We start from the raw sequence: 19,410 nt of genomic DNA, 5'->3' as shown, positions 1-19,410 counted from the left end.
TGGGTTGTTAATGAAATTTCGATAATATCCTAAACCCTTTCCAAGTTTAAATATTGGGAAACATAGTGTACGCTAGAAACAAACCTGAAAAACAAAGCGAGATCCCCAAAAAAAACAACAAGAGACAGACAAAAAAAATGTGGCTCGCTCTTTCCTACACACAACAAAAGACACACAAAAGCCACACCCGGTCAACCCAATGGTTCTTTGCATTTTGTCCGGTTATGGCCGGCGTTTCCACATCTCGAGCATTTGTTAAGCTTCTTTTTTTCGCAACCTGCAACAGCGTATATCACTAATCAGTAATCAGTAATCAGTATGACTGGGAAAAAAAATAATTGTTTAGTGTTCACTAACCTGAGGATACTCTCCTGCTGAAAGTTTTCTCTTCGTCGTAGGCCTTCCTGATGGACGTTTTGCTTTAGGTGGCATAATATTAAGGTCACGCACCTCTGCTGGGATATGAATGTCGTCAGGGTCGGGCACTGGTAGGATTTTGCCACAAACTGTTGCACTCCAAGTTGATTTCTTAAGAATTGGATCAACCAAACTGCTGTACTCCACTTGACGAAGCCTAGCCGCGGCCATTGGATGTCGGCAAGGGTATTTCAATGTCTGAAACTCTAGACATGAGCATGTTTTGTTTAGGAGATCAACAAGCCTCCGTACACCGAACTCAGAACTCACTTCAACCTCCCACAAAGAAATGCCTTGAACCGATAGTGCTGCAGATTTTTGCTGCTGCAGGTTCATTAACTTGTCAACCTTTTCTGTAATGTCACCATCCATCTTTTGAATGTTCTCTCCTTCTGCATTCAAGCCACCTACTTAACATTCGCCTGATAAATTCTAGCATTGCAACGATTGGACTGTCTCTTGCAGCGAATAGTGCATTGTTCAGAGACTCTGCAATGTTACTGGAGGTCATATTATACCTCTGACCAGAAAAGTGTGATCTAGTCCACAGCGCAAGAGGGATTTTTTCCATGTACTCCCAACAACGATAATCAACATCCTTCAGCCTTGCGTATAGTTTCTTGAAATAAGAAACTGTGAACACTTCTCCAGCCTTTCCGACCAACCCTTTCTGACCGGAACCTTTGTATTTACCGTGAACATTTCTCTGGATATGGACAAGACATGCACCGTGGTGTGACTGTGGATACCATTTCTTTTTAGCTTTGGCAATTCCACCGTGCCTATCCGAGATAATAGTAAGATCAGAGGAATCTGGAATAATTTCTAACAACTTCTCAAAGAACCACCTCCACGTCTTGTCAGACTCTGCATCGACAACGGCGAACGCTATTGGAAATACCTGGTAATTAGAATCTTGTCCAGTGGCCGTTAATAGACAACCCTTATACTTACCAGTCAGGTGAGTCCCATCAACAACAACTACTTGTTTCAAATGTTTCCATCCAAATATACACGCAGCCAATGCCATAAATACAGACTTAAACCTGGTAATATATTTTCCATCTTTTTCATCTCTCTCGCTCTCGGTTATAAAATGCGTTATGGTGCCGGGGTTAGCATACTTGAGCACATGGAGGTAAATCGGTAATAATTTGAAAGAAGTCTCCTCTGTTCCGTGAGCAGAGTATATAGCCAGCTCCTTAGCTTTCCAGCATTTCCAGTACGAGGCTGTAATATTATATTCGAAGAGAACAATCGCAGGTAGCTGACTCGCACGTGGCCCAACTATTGCATTCTCATACTTAGACTTCAGCAGAGCCGCCATGACTTTAGAAGTAGCATGTTTAGAAAATTTCTTTCTTGTATGTGGGTGGCATGTATGCTTCAAACACGCTTTCCTCACCTCATACAACGCCGACTCGCCAACTTGAAACCCCAACACTCTCCAATCACATATCTTTGATGGACATTCGGCGACTGTGTACTTCTTCGCATGCTTTTTGAATTCGAACGTCACTATATTCTTCAGCGCATTGATGGCCAACGTGATTTTAAAGTGTTCCTTGTTCCTGAACTTTTTCCCAACCCATATCTCTCCATCTTCATTTGACAAATCAAGTTCATCGAAATCCCCTCCCATTTCATCAGAGACTGGTGCCACATCCGGAAATCCATATAGTTCTGTACGTTTAATCGCTTTCTTCAGCTCTGCACCGCCATTCTGACGCCCCCAACTGACATCACCTGTCGGAGTCTGCACAAAATCATCATCATCTCCATGGGGAGCCAGAACATTCTCACATACAGTCCTCTTTCTTCCAGGAAAATGAATAGGACTCTCCGTTAAGACAATGGAGTTGTCCATATGGTTTGAATCACTCAGCTCACTTCCGCGAGTACTTCCACAACCCCCTGAACTACCAGAGTCATCCTTATACTCATCAAATCCAGGTTTAGAATGGAAACCCTTACCATCTGCTAGTACGTAATCATTCCACCAGTCAAAATCATAATCCGGATCATAATCATCATCAGAGCCGTGTGCGTCATCGTCAACATCATCAGCTTCCTTCTCTTCCGAATCTCTCGCCTCGTCTGATTCGTGGGACATTTTTAATTCCAACTCAGGGTGGTCAACAGAGACTGCGTGACTTGGAACATCAGGTTTTACGTTAACGGAGGTGTTAGTGCTGGCCTTAGCCTCTACTTTCTCTGATTCCTAGGACATTTTTAATCCCAATGGAGGATGGATAACAGAGACAGCTTCAAGTTGTACACCTTTGGAGGTGTTCATTGCGGCCTCTGCCTCTACTTTCTCGGCATGTGCTATCAACAAACAATCATCGATATCTTCATCATCTGCTTCATCATCGGGTTGACTAGACTCTGCCGAAGAAGAGGCTATGAAGTTTGTTGGCCCTAAGGACTTTCGCCGTTCCCTCGCTATTTGAACTTCAAGACTTTCCTTCCGTTTCAATCTCACCATTTTACCATTTACTGACTCCTTGAATGTGACAAATAAATTCACAGACTTGTCAGACTTATGCAGCGAAAGGAAGAATTTGTACTCTCGAGGAGTAACTATTACACATGGACAACTCCCATCACCATTAAGCTCAGCTAGAACATCATCAAACCAGTAGGAAATCTCCACCGAAACAACTCTCGGGTCTAATCCGAACTCATGCGCAATCAGATTTCTCAAATCATCTAGCCCGGACACATCTTTGCAATTTATGCACCTTCCACGACGAGATATGTCCATTTTGAAATCCCATTCTCATGTATAGTACCTTATCCACATTCCCGCCATAACAAGAATGAACGCATCCACTGCAATTCGCGAACACCATATCTAAAAAACTACTGGCAAATAGCGGACACCAGTCCGAAAAAAAATTCGAAAATAACAATGACAAATTTATGGGTGTACAATAATAGGATTAAGTAACTAATCGTGGTTGTTGTCCTCTTGATCATCGCATAATTTCCCCTTCAATTTCAACATCTTCTGGAAAGGGAAACTAGGGTTTCTAATTTGGTTAGGGTACTTTGTTTTTTATTTTAATCAATTTATCTCCATTATCACTAATTAACCACAATTTTTCCAGCCAAAATTAAAAAGAGAATGGGAAGGGCAGTTTTACGTGTAATGAGTTGGGTAGTTTCTGGCCCATAACAGAGATCGAGTAAGGTGATTTTTGGGAATTTCATTCCCAAAAACCGAAATCAAGCTCAAAAAACGATCCAATCACGCATGTGAGTGCTCTCTTCCTGGCTGTTATGCACGCGGACGAAGACTACGCCTAGGATCCACGGTATTTTCTGTGTCTGTTTCTCTCTAAGGAACAGACTGCTTTCTCTCTCTCTCAGAGATAGGAGTAAGTTTGACATTATGTAAGTTTGTTCCTATCCTGACTAATTAAAACTTAAAACTACCTTTTTCTCAAATTAAAACTTAAAAACGTCCTTATTTTCAAAACAATAAAAAAAAAAACACATCAAAATCTGAAAGCTCTCGAGGCGCGCTATTGTGTAAAAGGTCCCTCTGTTAGGGTTTTTCTTCGGGGGTTTTGTTCTCCTTTCTCATCGATTAATCCTCCGCAGAAATTCCCAGCTTCCGCGGCTAGTTTTCTCGTCTGCGACCTAACAATGTTGTCTCCGAAGGAATTAGTGGCAATAGTACAGTCTTCACTGCTCGGAACGTCACGGCCAACTCCAACGCAGCGAATCGAACTCACTCATGCCATTCGATATTCCTTTTCCTCTATTCAGAACCTCCTCTCTTTTCCGGTACTCAATTTTTGGTTCCTTCCCGTGGCTTTGGATTGGAAAATTCTGGGTACCGTTTTTGAGCTTTGGCTTTTTATTTATTTCAGCCACCGAAGCCGTCCGATAGAGCGCAAGTTCAGTCCCGAGAGATTCGACTCCCTGATTCGTTGCCAATACCTTTGGATGAACAAGATGTCGCGATTGTAAGCGTTTCTTTAAACTTTGGGAGACGAGTGTTTTGTGCTTCTCAGATTTCTGATGGAGTTTAAGTTTTTTGAAATTTAGATATGAATAGACACCGATTAATAGCAATGTCTCTCTTTACCTATGATTGGACCTGTGGATGCATTGTATGAAATCTGGTTCCGTAGGAAAGGCAGAATTTTGCTGTTAATTTATTCACTCCTTATGATGTAACACTAGTTACATGTATTTCTTTCATAGGAATAGTGTATCTCGTGATAATTTGTTAAATCTACCAGCTGGTTTACAGTAAGAACCTTTTGGCTTTTGTTGAATTCTCTTAATCTTTAGAAAAAAGGTTAATCGCTATTTCCTTATATTATCTTAGTATGTAATAATTTATGTGGTTGATACCTTCCCGCTTCAGAAAAAGGTTAGCTGTTGTTGCCGTTATATGACTCTATGTTCAATAATATCTAAAGGACCATGTTTTTCTATGATTATTACTGCTTGTAGACCTTGAAACTGAGTGATGAGCTTCACCTAAACGAGATTGATTCTGTTCGTCTGCTTGTATCTGCAAACCAGGAGGTGCAGTTCCCTTCACTTTGCTTTCACTCTCATCTTTTAGCTTCTAAAATTTCTTGAGTTGTATTCTTATATTTTATCCTATGCTTAGTGGGGCTTGATTGGACGAGACCCGCTTGAGATTCAACGGCTTGCAACTGGCCTATGGTATACAGGGAGAAGAGATCTTACATCAACACTCTACACACTCTTGAGGGTAGCCTAAACTCATGTTATATCTCTGGTTTTTTTTTTTTTCTTGTTTTGTTCATTGCATCATCACACATTACCATTTTTCTTGGTTGAACAGGCAGTCGTTCTGGACCAGGGGGTTGAACCTGATCTTATAGCTGACATTCAGGGACTCTTAGAAGATCTGATTAAAGCTGGGCTCAGACAACGGTTGATAAATCTTATAAAGGTATTAACCACTTAGGTTCTTTTGGGATACATCTTCTGAGGTTTCCAACTCAGACTTCAGCATATATAACTTAATAACTTCATGCTAATCTGTCAATTGCTGCACAGATTTCTTCTGAAGCACTCATCGGTTATAGAGTTCACATCAAATGAATCAAAAGATTTCTCTTTAAACTCTGACAATCTAACGATCGTCTCCTAAATCAATTATCTTTATAGCAGAATATTTGTTGCGAAATCATGCTTTAATCTATTTAAAATATAAGATGTAGTCATTATCAAGTTATGATTTTCATGATAACAAATTCTTGTTGTTAGGAACTTAATCGGGAGGAACCTTCTGGCTTAGGTGGGCCCTTATCTGAGCGATACCTTATTGACTCACGAGGTGCTCTTGTTGAACGACGTGCTGTTGTTCATAGGGAAAGACTGATCCTGGGACATTGCCTTGTACTTTCTATTTTGGTTGATAGACCTGGTAAGATTCTTCATTTTTCACATAGCTTTTGCGCGAAGAATGCCACTTGTCAAATAAATATAGTTGCTGAATGTGGTGCCTTTTGCTAGTTCTATTGTATATCATAGTATGTGAAACTATTTATAAGTGGTTTGTATATTTGCTACGACACTTAGTAATTAGCTGCTCAATGTGCTATGAAATGTATTGTGTGTGCTATAGATATATGATATGCCTGTGGAAATATGCATTGAATGTGCTTGCATGTTTGATTGATGTTGAGCATCATATGTCATTCTGGTGTTGATATACATCCTTCATTTTCTGATCTCACTTATAAAGAATTCGAATATTTTGAGTCTTTTTATGGATATTAAATGGTTTATTCATAGGATTAAAGCATTCTTGTTATATTATATCTTTTGTTTTTGTTCTGAGGAGATTTTCTATGTTCAATGTTCTTCGCAGGTCCAAAAGATGTGAAGGATATTTTAAATGTTTTAAAAGATAATGCAGCTCAATTAACTCAAGGAAATGACACCATAAGTTATCAGGTTGATACTAATCCTGTTCATAACGTAGATGCTTTTAGGCTTGCTTTTTCTCTGCCTTTAACTTTGAAATGTATTATTTTCTGGAAAATGATTGTTTTCTTTGTTGCAGATTACTTTTAGTCTTCTGTTTTCTCTCATCATCACCTTTGTATCAGATGCTATCAGCGCACTATCTGATGTGTCATCCATGATTTCTCAAGATTCTTCGTTTAGGACAGAGTTTCAGGATATTGTAAGAAAGTTGTTACATTTTTTTCTGTCGCTTTTCTCCATCAGCAAAAACCTTCCCTTACTGACATTTGAAAACACACTTCTGTCGTACTTACGTCCTAATCACCTTTCAGGTAATGGCTTCTGGCAGTGACGTCATTGTTGATGGCTTCATTGGTGGCATAAGGCTTGCCTGGGCTGTGCATTTAATGTTGATTTATGATGGAATATCTGGAATGGATACGATTTCCACCGCTTCAACAACAGATATGGGGCACATATGCTTCTGCCTGGAGTCCATCTTTTCAAAAAATGTGTTTCAATTTTTGCTTGATAATGTTCTTCTGACTGCAGCCTATCAGGTACTGTAATTATAAACATCATTGCAAGGAATTCTGTGTGCTTAGTTATTGTCCATCTAATGCATTCCTTGCGCACTTTATATCGTTTGACGAGCTAGTGGAAGAATTACTTTGATTTCTGAGCTAGTGGATGACATGTTTGAACTCCTTAGCTTTTCATGAAGATGAGCTCTAATAGAGATATGTACTTTAGGTGGTAGAATTTTGTATTGAATGAGCAATTATGCGTGGATCATGAGAAAAAGATCTATTTCCTAATGGTCCCTGCGGTGTTTATATTCATCCATGACATTTGTAGTGCATATTGTCTGTTTCATTATAATGGTTTTATGTGTTGGCCTGCATGGAAGCCGTCTTTAGCGTTTCGTACATCCAGGCTTTGCTTATTCCCGGATGTGATACTCTCATATCCTTATGCTCGGTTTTCTGCTTTAAACCACATTATATATCTATTAATGATTTATTACTGGAGAATATGATTTTATTGTATTGGTGTCCCATGGGTTCCTCTTGTCTGTTTTATATATTCATGTATACTCTCTAGGATTTTGCTTAATTAGTCAGCTCTCAATTTTAAGCCTCTTTTCACTTTATCTCTTTTTGATCTTTGATTTTACTTATTCAGCCCTGGTTCGCCGTTGTGGGTCTATCAATGATTGACATTTTGTAGTTTCTACGTGCAGAATGACGAGGAGGACATGGTCTACGTATACAATGCGTATCTTCACAAGTTAACCTCTTGTTTTTTATCTCACCCGATCGCAAGAGACAAGGTTTTTCAAGTATTTTCACCTCTTTAAATTCATGTATCTCTACCTAGCATTAGTTATGAACGTTTTAATGCTGCAACTTAATCAAGTTAAAGCTTGGTTACTTTTCCTGCCTAGGTTCATGGTCTAGTAGTTATGATAAAATTGATCATATATGCTTTACAGTTAGAGGGAGTAACTTTTTGATGCATCAGTCATACGTTCTGAAATTATCAGCTTGATCGCTTTCCTGATGTTTCGATAGTTTCTGAAGTTGAATAAATAAGCCAAGATGACCAAAACAATAGCACATCTGCATCTTTCTATCGTGCGTCAAGCCTGCTCATCCTTATTTTTCAGGTGAAGGAATCAAAGGACATGTCTATGAGCATTTTAAATTCTTACCGAACCTATGATTCACTTGACGGCAGCATGCAGACTGAAGAGGCTGACAGGCCACTGCCCTTCATTTCCCTTATGGAGTTTGTAAGCAACATATATCAGGTAAAGAACCTATAACCAGTCAAACAGTTATTTATTTTCTTTGTTTTGCTATTGCTTCTCAAACAAATGTTTGAAGGTAAAGTTCGATTCATTTGTTTTTTTTGTAGCTAATTTTGTTTCCCATAGCAAAGTAGGGAGAATTCAGAATTCGACTCGATCATATTTCGTCTTTTACCATATTCCTTCTTTTGTGTCTTTTTATCTTAACAACCTCTTATAGAAGGAACCTGAGCTACTCTACGGGAATGATGTCTTGTGGACATTTGTGAATTTTGCTGGAGAGGACCACACAAATTTTAAAACCCTTGTGGCATTTCTGGAAATGCTGTGTACCTTGGTATGAGAAGTCTTTTAGATTGGCATTTTGGTGGGACCTCATTTCGTTGGTTACTCATTGAGCTTCTGTGCTGTCATCTCTACTTAATTTCAGGCTTCCACTCAAGAAGGTGCTTCTAAGGTTTATGAGTTGCTCCAAGGTACAGCATTTCGCAGTATAGGATGGGCAACTTTGTTTGATTGCATAAGAATTTACGACGATAAGTTCAAGCAGTCTCTTCAAACTGCTGGAACCATGATGCCAGAGTTCCTGGAGGGCGATGCAAAAGCACTTGTTGCATATCTGAATGTACTCCAGAAGGTTATATAACGTTGTTCCAAATATATTCTGTTTCAAAATCTCATTCCACGAAAATTTTCTTTTTATTTAAGATGATTCATCTTATGACTAGGAACGTGGCTTAAACTGCGGTTTGGTTCTAAATACTTGTATAAGTGCTTTTTCTCTTCGAATGGATCCTTTCTCATCTATGAAACTGACATTTAAACATACTTGCAAATTATTCCTTGGCTGGGAGGATATGGGAATATGTTATCTAAACAATCTTGCAAATGCTTCCTCTTCTGTTAAACTGATGTTTGAACTGCATATATATATATATATATATATTTTGTGGTCAATAAGTGAGTTTTTCTTATTATGCAGGTTGTTGAGAATGGTAATCCTACCGAGAGGAAAAATTGGTTCCCTGATATCGAACCATTTTTTAAGCTTCTTGGTTACGAGAACGTCCCTCCATATCTGAAGGTCAGTGGCGAGCTAGAGATTCTTCCCGTTACACTCTGACTCACAGATTATTCGTGGAAAGCTTCTGGCATCAATATCTATTTAACTTGTTTTCATGGTAACTGTATTTTTCTGCAGGGTGCTCTTAGGAAGACCATTGCTGCCTTTGTTTATGTCTTTCCCGAAATGAGGGACTCTATCTGGGCATTTCTTGAGCAGTATGATCTGCCGGTTGTCGTGGGATCACCTGTGGGAAAGAGTGACCAATCTTCTCAGGTAAGTGCATGGCTTCAAGGGGAATGCTATTAGTAGATATTTAAACTCTACTTTGTTACGAGAATTGATTAGAATTTTGTTACTTTTCATTCATTTTTTTTTTTACTTATGCATTAAAGAGGGTTTGTTATCTTGCAAAGATGATTGATTCATTTATTTTGGGCATGCAATGTAGCTGTTTGTTACGAAAAAATATTGATATCTGTCTAATTCCTGCAACAAGTCCATAATTTTCCATGTGTGAAGACTTTCATGTGATAAAGGTTTCATTTTCATTTATTTTTTCTGAATACTCACATAACCCATATTGCTATGTTTGGAGTAGGTAACACTTGGTATAACATGTATTATCGGATGCAGCTTTTGATTTTTCAGGTGGATAGAATCTTTGGCTTATTTTGAATTCAATGCGGATTCATTTATATGCAGGTCTATGATATGCAGTTTGAGTTAAATGAAATTGAAGCAAGGAGAGAACAATATCCTTCAACAATATCGTTCCTTAATCTTATTAACGCTCTGATTGCCGGAGAGAACGATGTGACTGATCGTGGGCGTAGGTTTATCGGCATCTTCAGATTTGTCTATGATCATGTATTCGCCCCTTTCCCTCAGAGGGCCTACTCAGATCCTTGTGAGAAGTGGCAATTGGTTGTGGCAAGCCTTCAACATTTTCACATGTAAGCTTCCTCTTTATTTGCTCGATCCAAGGACATGTTTATATGCTTATCAAACTGCACAGAGTGTTCTTAGCCTTTGTAAATTCCATCACTTTTCATTTAGGGCACCATTTTTGTTGAAGACTTGATTTACATTTGTTCTGCATTTCTCTTCAGGATTTTAAGCATGTATGATATTCAGGAGGAGGATCTTGACGGATTTACTGAGCACTCACAGTTTTTGGCGTCAATTGAAACATCTTCACTGCAAACACAGCTTCCAGTGATAGAATTACTAAAAGTACGTTTTTTTTTTGCTTTTTTTACTGTTCCACAGTGGTAACAGAACTGGCATCTAAAGTAGACATGTTGTACACAATATATAATTGGTTCGACTTTTTTTTTTGGTCAGGATTTCATGAGTGGTAAAACTCTTTATAGGAACCTTATGGGTGTCCTTCAGGTTGGGGTGAATTCTATCATGAGTGATCGAATGAGTAAAACTTATGGGAAGATCTTAGAAAAGGCTGTACAACTTTCTTTGGAAATCTTACTGCTCGTATTTGAGAAGGATTTGCATGTTTCCGATGTCTGGCGGCCACTGTACCAGGTACTTAGTTGTCCTTATGATGCATCGAAGCTTTAATTTGCATATCACCCAATTTCTCAAACTCCTTAATATGTCGTGAGAATGCAGTTACATCTATCAATAGTTTTTCCAAAGAGTATTCATAGGTTCTCGTGAACGCACAGTCAGAGCTTTCTGATACTGTCTGGGAATTTGGCATCCTGCGTTACCAAGTTTAGCTATTTCATCAATTTAAACTTCCAACCCCATACTAGGAGATGTATTCTAGATATTGCAACAATTTGTTCGTCTATTCTTTCTCTTAAATTTGATCAGCATTACTAACTTTAAGTCAAAGCTTAAGAGTATAAAACTTCAGACCATCTCCTTTTATTGTTGTGATCACAAGATACATGATTATTAGCAATACATAGTATTCCTTCCCAACTATTGAGTTGTGTGGTGTAAATTTGAATCTTGACACTGTTATTAATTTGGTTATTGCTTGAAGACTCTTTGAATTAATTCCCCACCGGCTATAGTGTATATATATATATATATATATAATTTTTTTTATTTTTTTTTTCATATAACACAATCAGCATGCCCATTCCCTGTTTTAATGTTAAAGCACAAGACGGTCAGGTAGCTTAGTGTTCACTTTTGTTGTTGCTGCAGCCTTTGGATATAATTCTCTCACAAGATCATAATCAAATTGTTGCCATGTTGGAGTATGTCAGATATGATCCTCTTCCTCAGATTCAGAGATCTTCAATCAAATTGATGAACATTTTAAGGTGGTAACAAATTTTGGTAGAGTCACTATCTTTTGATTGGTAGAATTTTGCACCATCATGAACTCCTTTCAGATCCATTGGATTTCGGATGTTCGATTGTTTTTCTTTGCTTTGTATAATTAGGTTAACCTTGTGGGTTTAATATGAATTACCTTGGTTTCAATTAATCTTACTCTTGATGACAGTTCTCGCTTGGTTGGACTCGTTCCAATGCTGATTAAAATTAATGCTGCGAATTCCTTGATTGAGGATTATGCGTCCTGCCTTGAGCTACGACTGGAAGAGGGTGAAGTTGTAGAGAACAGTTCTGATGATCTAGGGGTCCTTATTATGCAGGTTAGTTTCATTATTGACGGTTTCACTTAATAGAATATAATACGATGTGCACTCTGGCTTGGTCTTATCTATTGTCTTTCATCATGACTGATTCATCAATGGGTTGACAATTACACTGGTATGACTATTACATTTGTAGCTTCTGGTTGATAATATCAACCGGCCTGCACCAAGTATCACACATTTGCTTCTAAAGTTTGACCTGGATGCCCCCGTAGAAGGCACAGTTTTGCAGCCTAAGTTTCACTACAGGTTTGATTGTAATTTGTTTGCAGGATATGATGTATTTCTCTCAACCATAACCTTCATTTCTTTATTGCAATTTGCAGTTGTCTGAAGGTCATTCTTGACATTCTGGAAAAACTTCCAAACCCTGATATAAACTTCTTACTCTTTGAGTTCAGTTTTCAGGTGAGACATACTGATGCAGGATGATACGTTTCTAATCTTTCAAAAGAAACGAATTCTATATGGTCTAATGTCTTTTTCTTACCATAACTTTACTCTTTGCAGCTTTTGTGTGAGTTGAGTTTGGATCCATCAACTAGTGGTCCAACCATGGATCTCTTGAGCAGCAAAAAGTATCAGTTTTTTCTTCGGGTACACCAGATTTTCTTCTCCTTATACCTGAACAATGCCATTCTTACCTCGATGGCGGTCTTATCCAAGTCACAAATGACGCTTATATTTTTTAGTCATATTTTCTTATATGCTTTAATGCTGCAGCATCTTGATACCATCGGTGTTGCTACACTCCCAAGAAGAAGTGGTAGCCAGGCTCTCCGTATTAGTTCCCTTCATCAGGTATCTGCTTAGTTTCATGATGGTATCATCCCAGTTTCACTCTGTGCTGACAATCATTTTTGAAATTTGATATATTTTCCTGAAATGTTGACTGCCTCCTATACGCAATATTTATTTTTATGGTAGAATAGGCTATTTTTCGCAATCCCATCCTGCCTAATTTTTTTCTTTTTATTGTGGCACCTGAAAATTTCTGTAGGTAGATTCTTGTCTTATCTGTATGCAATTTTTGTTTGGCTAAGTTATCCCGTGTTGTTCTGTTTCGGCTGTCTGCCGTATGTGGTTAAATTGCTGTATACACACCGCTCTTGTCTCTTTAGTAATACTTTCTATTATCTGAATGTGTTCCTTGAACAGATCAATGACTATCAATTCTTTATTACAATGTAACAGAGTCCGTTCTGATACTGTTTCAATTTTTCTCAATCTCTACCTTTCGCAGAGGGCGTGGCTGCTAAAGCTCCTAGGTATTGCATTGCATACTGGTTCTGGAAGCAGTTCAGCTCACCTAGAAGCATGTCAGAGCATACTTTCTCATCTTTTTGGGCGGGAGGTAACCGAAGCAGGGAGTGAACGTTCTTTTTCCAGTACATATCCTCTTCAGGATGGTCTTGATTATGCTGGAACTAGTTCAATCAGTAAGAGTAAGGTGAGTTAGAAACTCCAGTGATTTAATGCTTTGTATGCGACTTTAAAAACTTCCTACTTTCATCCCTACTTATTTCGTTTAGCTCCCTACTTTTGCTGATATTCTGCGCAAATGAATATTAGTTTGTATGTTTATTGGTGCATCATGAATAGCATTGGTCTAAGAGTTTACAGTTTTAATTATGAGACCGTCCATGCATGATACAAATAAACTATACTGACCCCACTCTTTCTGAAGTCAGCAGTATTCACGTCACTCGACAGTTAATTTTCTTTAATAGTCGTAGTTAATAATTTTTGATGTCGCCTTTTTCCATTCAACAGCAATTTCTTTCAATGGACCTCTGAAAATGCTGTACATGTCATCATTTCTGTCTATTTATAGTTGTTCATGGCTGCAGCTTTCTTACTTTTGTTTCTCCTTTTGAATTGAGTTCAGGTTTTGGCCTTGCTTGAGATCCTCCAGTTTAGATCTCCTGATGCTTCTATGCAGCTTCCTCAAATTGTGTCAAACCGAAAGTATGACACACTGGTAAGGCTTTAAAATATGGCGGTATGTGTGCGTTGAGTATACTGTTATGAAAATTGAGTTTAATTACAGGTTGAGGAAATACTTGGGAACCGTGATACCTCTGTTAACGGCAGTATCTACTATTATTCTGAGCGTGGTGACCGCCTGATTGATCTATCTTCCTTCAGCAACAAACTCTGGCAGGTTTGTTCTTGCGATATTTGACACCAACAAAAATGAATGTTTCTCCTGCTATAAAATATTTTTGCTGATTAAATCTATTGTTTGTTTAGAAACTACATTCTGGATTTCCCCTAGTGGATAGTTTTCCAAATGTTTCTGAGCTTAACAAAGTTAGAGAGACAATTCAACAGCTGTTAAAATGGGGTTGGAAGTATAATCGAAACCTTGAGGAGCAAGCTGCCCAATTTCATATGTTAGCTGGCTGGTCTCAGATTGTTGAGGTTGATTGCTTTCTCAAAATATTCAGATCAGCTTTAGTATCATGAATGCGTGGCACTGTTTCATCTTTTGTGTTCTGCTTCATCTGTTTTTGGTTTTAGGTATCTGCTTGCAGAAGATTGTCTTCCCTGGATAATCGGTCTGAAATTTTGTACGGGTGAGTACCTGTCGTTCCAGAGGTTAATTGCTTGTGGTGTTTTCTTGAGCATTGCATGACTTGCTCTTCTCTGGTCGTTCGCAGGATACTTGATGCCTCTCTTAGTGCCTCTGCTTCTCCAGATTGTTCATTAAAAATGGCGTTTGTACTTACTCAGGTGCATTTTAGCTTTTGACTAGAGTCTATTGTATTAATCTGCTGTCCATGTACTAACTTTAGATTTTAATAGGTCGCCCTTACCTGCATTGCCAAACTTCGTGATGATAGATTTTTGTTTCATGGTGCCTTGAATTCTGACACAGTGACATGTCTAGATGTCATGATGGTAAAACATTTGTCCACTGGTGCTTGCCACTCAATTCTATATAAACTTGTTATGGCAATTCTAAGGCACGAGTCATCAGAATCCTTGAGAAGGCGGTATGATTCTAAGCGACATTACTTGTATTTATACTTAGTTATAACACAACATGAAGCCAATTCCTGCCCAGATGATCTATTTTCAGTTTTTCCCTTGTTTCTGATACATTTTCCTTAATCCATCAGCCAATATGCATTGCTCTTGAGCTATTTCCAGTACTGCCAGCATATGATTGCTCTGGATGTGCCAACGTCAGTCGTGCAGTTCTTGTTGCTTAATGAGCAAGATGATGAAGATTTGGATATCCAGAAGGTATATGTTTGCTGAGTATCCGAGACTTGTTTTGTTCAGACCATGTTTCAGTGTTGATTTCGAGACCCAAAAAAACGGGTCAAACTTGTATTTTTCTGTCTTTCAGATTGACAAGGAGCAGGCTGACCTTGCTCGCGCCAACTTTGCTGTAATAAAGAAAGAAGCTCAGGGCATCCTGGATCTGGTAATTGTTACTTCTTTATTGATATGAGCCATGATCATTTGCTCTGTTTCACTTTGAGAATATGAATTCCAGGTAATCAAGGATGCATGTCAAGGCAGTGAGTTTGGAAAAACGATATCACTTTACGTACTGGAAGCTCTTGTTTGTATTGATCACGAGAGATATTTTCTGAGTCAGCTTCAGAGCAGAGGTTTCATACGATCTTGCCTTGGCAGCATTAGTAATATTTCCTACCAGGTAATTTTCCTGTGAATTACTGATTGTAATGAATATTTTGCTATTAAAATTGCTATGAATTTTCTGTTTGCTGCAACTTTTGGTAACTAGTGGTAAGTAATTAATTTGGGGTTGACTTATAAATCAGCAGCAGTAGATCAAATTGCATTAGAGTCAGTAATACCCCCAGTCTGTACAAGTTCACATCGAAATTCAAGCTTACAGTATATTTATATATGTAAGATCGTCAAAACAGAATCGAAACATGTGAAATCTTCTTTAAGTGGCATATTGTGGCCAATTAGAAACTGCTTTAACTTCTGATCTACATGAAAATCAGAGATACCTTATGTAACTCTTGTTTGTTTTATACCCCATATGCCTCTAGTTTTTATACCCTATAGACATGATTTATATGTGGGTATACCTATTTCTAGGACTTACGTTCATGCATGTGTATTGATAATATCATTGGGCCCAGGATGGAACACATTTGCTGGAGTCACAACAGCGAGCATGTACCTTAGAGGCAGAATTTGCATTGCTACTTAGAATTAGCCACAAGTACGGAAAGTCTGGAGGCCAGGTTCTTTTCTCCATGGGTGCACTGGAACACATTGCCTCATGTAGAGCTATCAGCTTCAAGGTAAAGTATTATCTATAGTTACCAGGTTTTCTATATGTGACTCGGTGTTTTCTCTGCTTATAAGCCCAAAAGTACCTTCCAGGGAAATATAAGGCGAGTCGATATGAAGGTTCAGAGGGATGCAGGATATGATGTTCAAAAGCAACGAACAATAATCACTGCTGTCCTAAGATTGGTGTTTGCTCTAACTTCATTGGTTGAGACCACTGAATTTTTTGAGGTCAGCCTCTTTTCTTTCAATGACCTTTTTTATTTATTTTGCATTGCTAGTGTAACACTCTCTTCCATATTGTTTGGCCTTGTTTAGTGAGAGTGCGTTGCCAATGTAACAGTATCTTCCAGTATCGTTTAGGGCCTATCTCAGACTTGGCAGTTTTCATCTTCTGATTTTGTGATTTAGCTGAGGGGTTGTGATACAGACCTTCCAGAACTGAATGACAGATATCGACTTCAGTTTGTTTGAAAATTGAAATCAGTATTATTGCCTTTTTCTCTGTCAATAAAAACCAACTAAAACCAACGTGGTGTTTGACGTATAGTAGAAATTTGAACGATACTACAGATTTTTTCTTTTGCACTTGTTGACTTAGTCCCTATTATATACATCTATGATGCCTTCTAATAAGTAGAAGTAGAAATAGGTACCCGTCTTTGAAAGTTCAGGTTATACTAGGACAATCACTTCCTGGCATTTGCAGTATGTTTGCAAGACATGGAACAATCTAATACTGAATGGCAGGAGCATTTGTAAAGTTTAGGACAGTTAGTATTGTTCTTATTAGTTTTTCCGGGTACTGGATCCTTATGATCTAGATTTCCTGTCACCTATTCGTTTTGCTATTCAGTTACATCGTTTTCTGGGAAACCTGGTTTTCTTTAAATGCGAAATATAATTACTTTTCTTCTTCTCTTTTTATCTGGGCGTTTGGTAGGGGAGGAATAAAATTGTCCGTGAAGTCATTGAGTTTATCAAGGAACATCAGTTTCTTTTTGACCAACTTCTTCGGGAAGACTTTACCCAAGCAGATGATGTATTGATGGAGCAAATTATCCTAGCAGTAGGAATATTGAGCAAGGTAATTCATTGGCGTGCTAGATTTTTTTTTGTTTTATATTGATTGGCTTTTGCTCCTCAATTCATAATTGCATCTTTAAGAGGGTTCCCCGAATTACCACAAGCTAGTTAGATGAATTATCCTAGAAAATGAATTTCATGTTTTGTAGATCTGGCCTTATGAAGAGAACAATGAATGTGGATTTGTTCAAGGGATGTTTGATATGATGAGCAAGCTTTTCATCGTCTCTCCGATTCAATCCATATCATCGCGAGTAGGACAAGTAGTTCAGGTACATGGATGAGTATTTTAGTATGTCACAAGTTACTGGCATCTGGTCATCATATCCCTTGGATCTAATATTCGTTGTGTTTCTCTTTTGTTTCCCCCATTGGGGCACAGGAAGGGCCCAGGGTCAAATTGTCTCAGTTGCGATTCAGCTTGACTTTTTATTTATATTTTCGGGGGCCCAAAAATTCATTGGGGTTACAGGGACTGTTAAAGCTTTTATTTCCCTCTATTTTTTTTTGTTCCCTTTTTATATTATTAAGTGGGTTTAATTTAAAAAAATTAAAAAGTTGGGTCCCCCCTTTATTCCCCCCCCCCCCCCCCCCTCTCACCACCACAGATTTCAGATAATTCTTTTGATAACTCCACTAAACTACGGCAACCAACGTTGATGCTGCTTGCATCTCTTCTTTCGCATGTGACTGATTCCCTCGAGAGAGCAGCAGAGAAAAAGTCCTTACTTCTTCATAAGGTTGATATTATCATGTTTCCTACTCTTTACATGTTTTCACTCTTATTTATATATATCTCTATATATATATATATATATCTATATTCAAAATTGTATGTATGATTTGCAGATTAGAGACATTAACGAGCTCTCCAGACAAGATGTAGACGCTGTAATCAAGATGTGTGATTGCCAAGAATATGTCACACCCTCCGACAACATACATAAGAGGTTAGTGAATTTCTTTCTTCTGCTCGCTCATGCCCGAGTAGGTCCATTCACATATAATTTTCATCTTTTCCTGTCAAAGATATTGGAAATGTTGATAAATATATATAATGCTTTCTCCTCTTATCATGATGATGGGTAAATTCACCTAATATTAAATACACCTTTCTTTTTGGCCAAAATATTAAATACACATTTTGTGAAAGCAATAGGTGAACTTCATAAGTTGATGAAATTAAATGTCATGTCAAGAGACAGTCAGGTACTTTGGGCAATTGACGCCTATATATAGATGCTTGACTAATGTTATTTACGTGTTACTAACCTCAGGAGATACATAGCTATGGTCGAAATGTGCCAAATCGTGGGTACCAGGGACCAGTTAATCACATTGTTACTACAACTAGCAGAGCATGTACTAAATATCATCCTGATCCATTTCCAGGATAGGTATGCCACTGTATCGTCAACAACTGATATTTGTTATGTTAATATATATATTAATATATTTTTGGTCATCAAAATTATCGTTAAGTTTATATATATTAACAGTTATGTACTTCAGTCTCTGGATACATTATGCAAAATGTAACAGTTAATAACTCGTTTATATCTTGTGTGGATGTAAGTGCAAATCCAAATATTGACGAGGTGTATGCATAGAAATGTATTATGGTCTAACGAACTACTCTTGTGCTTTTATTACTAAACTCTTTACATCTGCAGATCTGTTAGTTCAAACGAAAGGGGATCATACGGTTCAAAATCCCATCAACAACAGGATATTACAAATCTATGTGGCAAATTGTCACCTACCATAGAAAGGCTTGTATTACTGAATGAGGTATATAGCCTAATCGATTAATAAGACTCTTTTTGATTAGTTATGTGATGAAAGTGAAAGGTGGTGACCCAACTCCTCTATTGCAGGGAAAAGTAGGACATAACCTGAAGGTGTTCCTAAGACTGGCGACTACTGTAAAAGAAATGGCTGTCCAAAAGTGTTTATGATATTGTATGTGGTTATTGAACGATTTCTTGTATGAAATGTCCAAATCTAAAATGTATTGTGGGTATGTATAACTGGGCTCAGGGATTTTCAATTATGAAATTGCTAGGTGTCCACCAGATCTCATAAACCTTATAATTTCCCCGAGAATGATTTTATTAAACCACTACTTTCTTGCTCAA

General features: G+C 38.0%; 1 protein-coding gene across 1 annotated transcript; it reads left to right on the top strand.

Moving 5' to 3' along the window:
* The first annotated feature begins 3,950 nt into the window (after positions 1–3,950).
* LOC18014232 (nuclear pore complex protein NUP205) lies at positions 3,951–19,410 on the top strand. Its single transcript, XM_024154010.1, has 44 exons — positions 3,951–4,212; positions 4,299–4,394; positions 4,891–4,965; positions 5,054–5,158; positions 5,252–5,362; positions 5,680–5,839; positions 6,287–6,372; positions 6,482–6,604; positions 6,717–6,944; positions 7,628–7,717; positions 8,054–8,197; positions 8,418–8,534; positions 8,628–8,834; positions 9,180–9,281; positions 9,399–9,536; positions 9,966–10,216; positions 10,373–10,496; positions 10,608–10,805; positions 11,442–11,560; positions 11,746–11,896; positions 12,036–12,148; positions 12,226–12,307; positions 12,410–12,496; positions 12,623–12,700; positions 13,143–13,349; positions 13,788–13,880; positions 13,950–14,063; positions 14,153–14,323; positions 14,423–14,478; positions 14,563–14,635; positions 14,708–14,898; positions 15,025–15,151; positions 15,258–15,335; positions 15,408–15,572; positions 16,033–16,197; positions 16,280–16,417; positions 17,130–17,273; positions 17,422–17,544; positions 17,655–17,745; positions 17,882–18,012; positions 18,122–18,222; positions 18,550–18,669; positions 18,946–19,063; positions 19,150–19,410. Exons 1-44 carry the CDS (start codon positions 4,072–4,074, stop codon positions 19,228–19,230), a joined length of 5,613 nt encoding a protein of 1,870 aa, XP_024009778.1. The 5' UTR covers positions 3,951–4,071; the 3' UTR covers positions 19,231–19,410.

Source organism: Eutrema salsugineum, unplaced genomic scaffold (genome assembly GCF_000478725.1).
Source record: "Eutrema salsugineum unplaced genomic scaffold, Eutsalg1_0 scaffold_31, whole genome shotgun sequence".
NCBI lineage: Eukaryota > Viridiplantae > Streptophyta > Magnoliopsida > Brassicales > Brassicaceae > Eutrema > Eutrema salsugineum.
The sequence above is the reverse complement of the archived record's forward strand: the minus strand, read 5'-3'. Positions and strand labels throughout refer to the sequence as shown.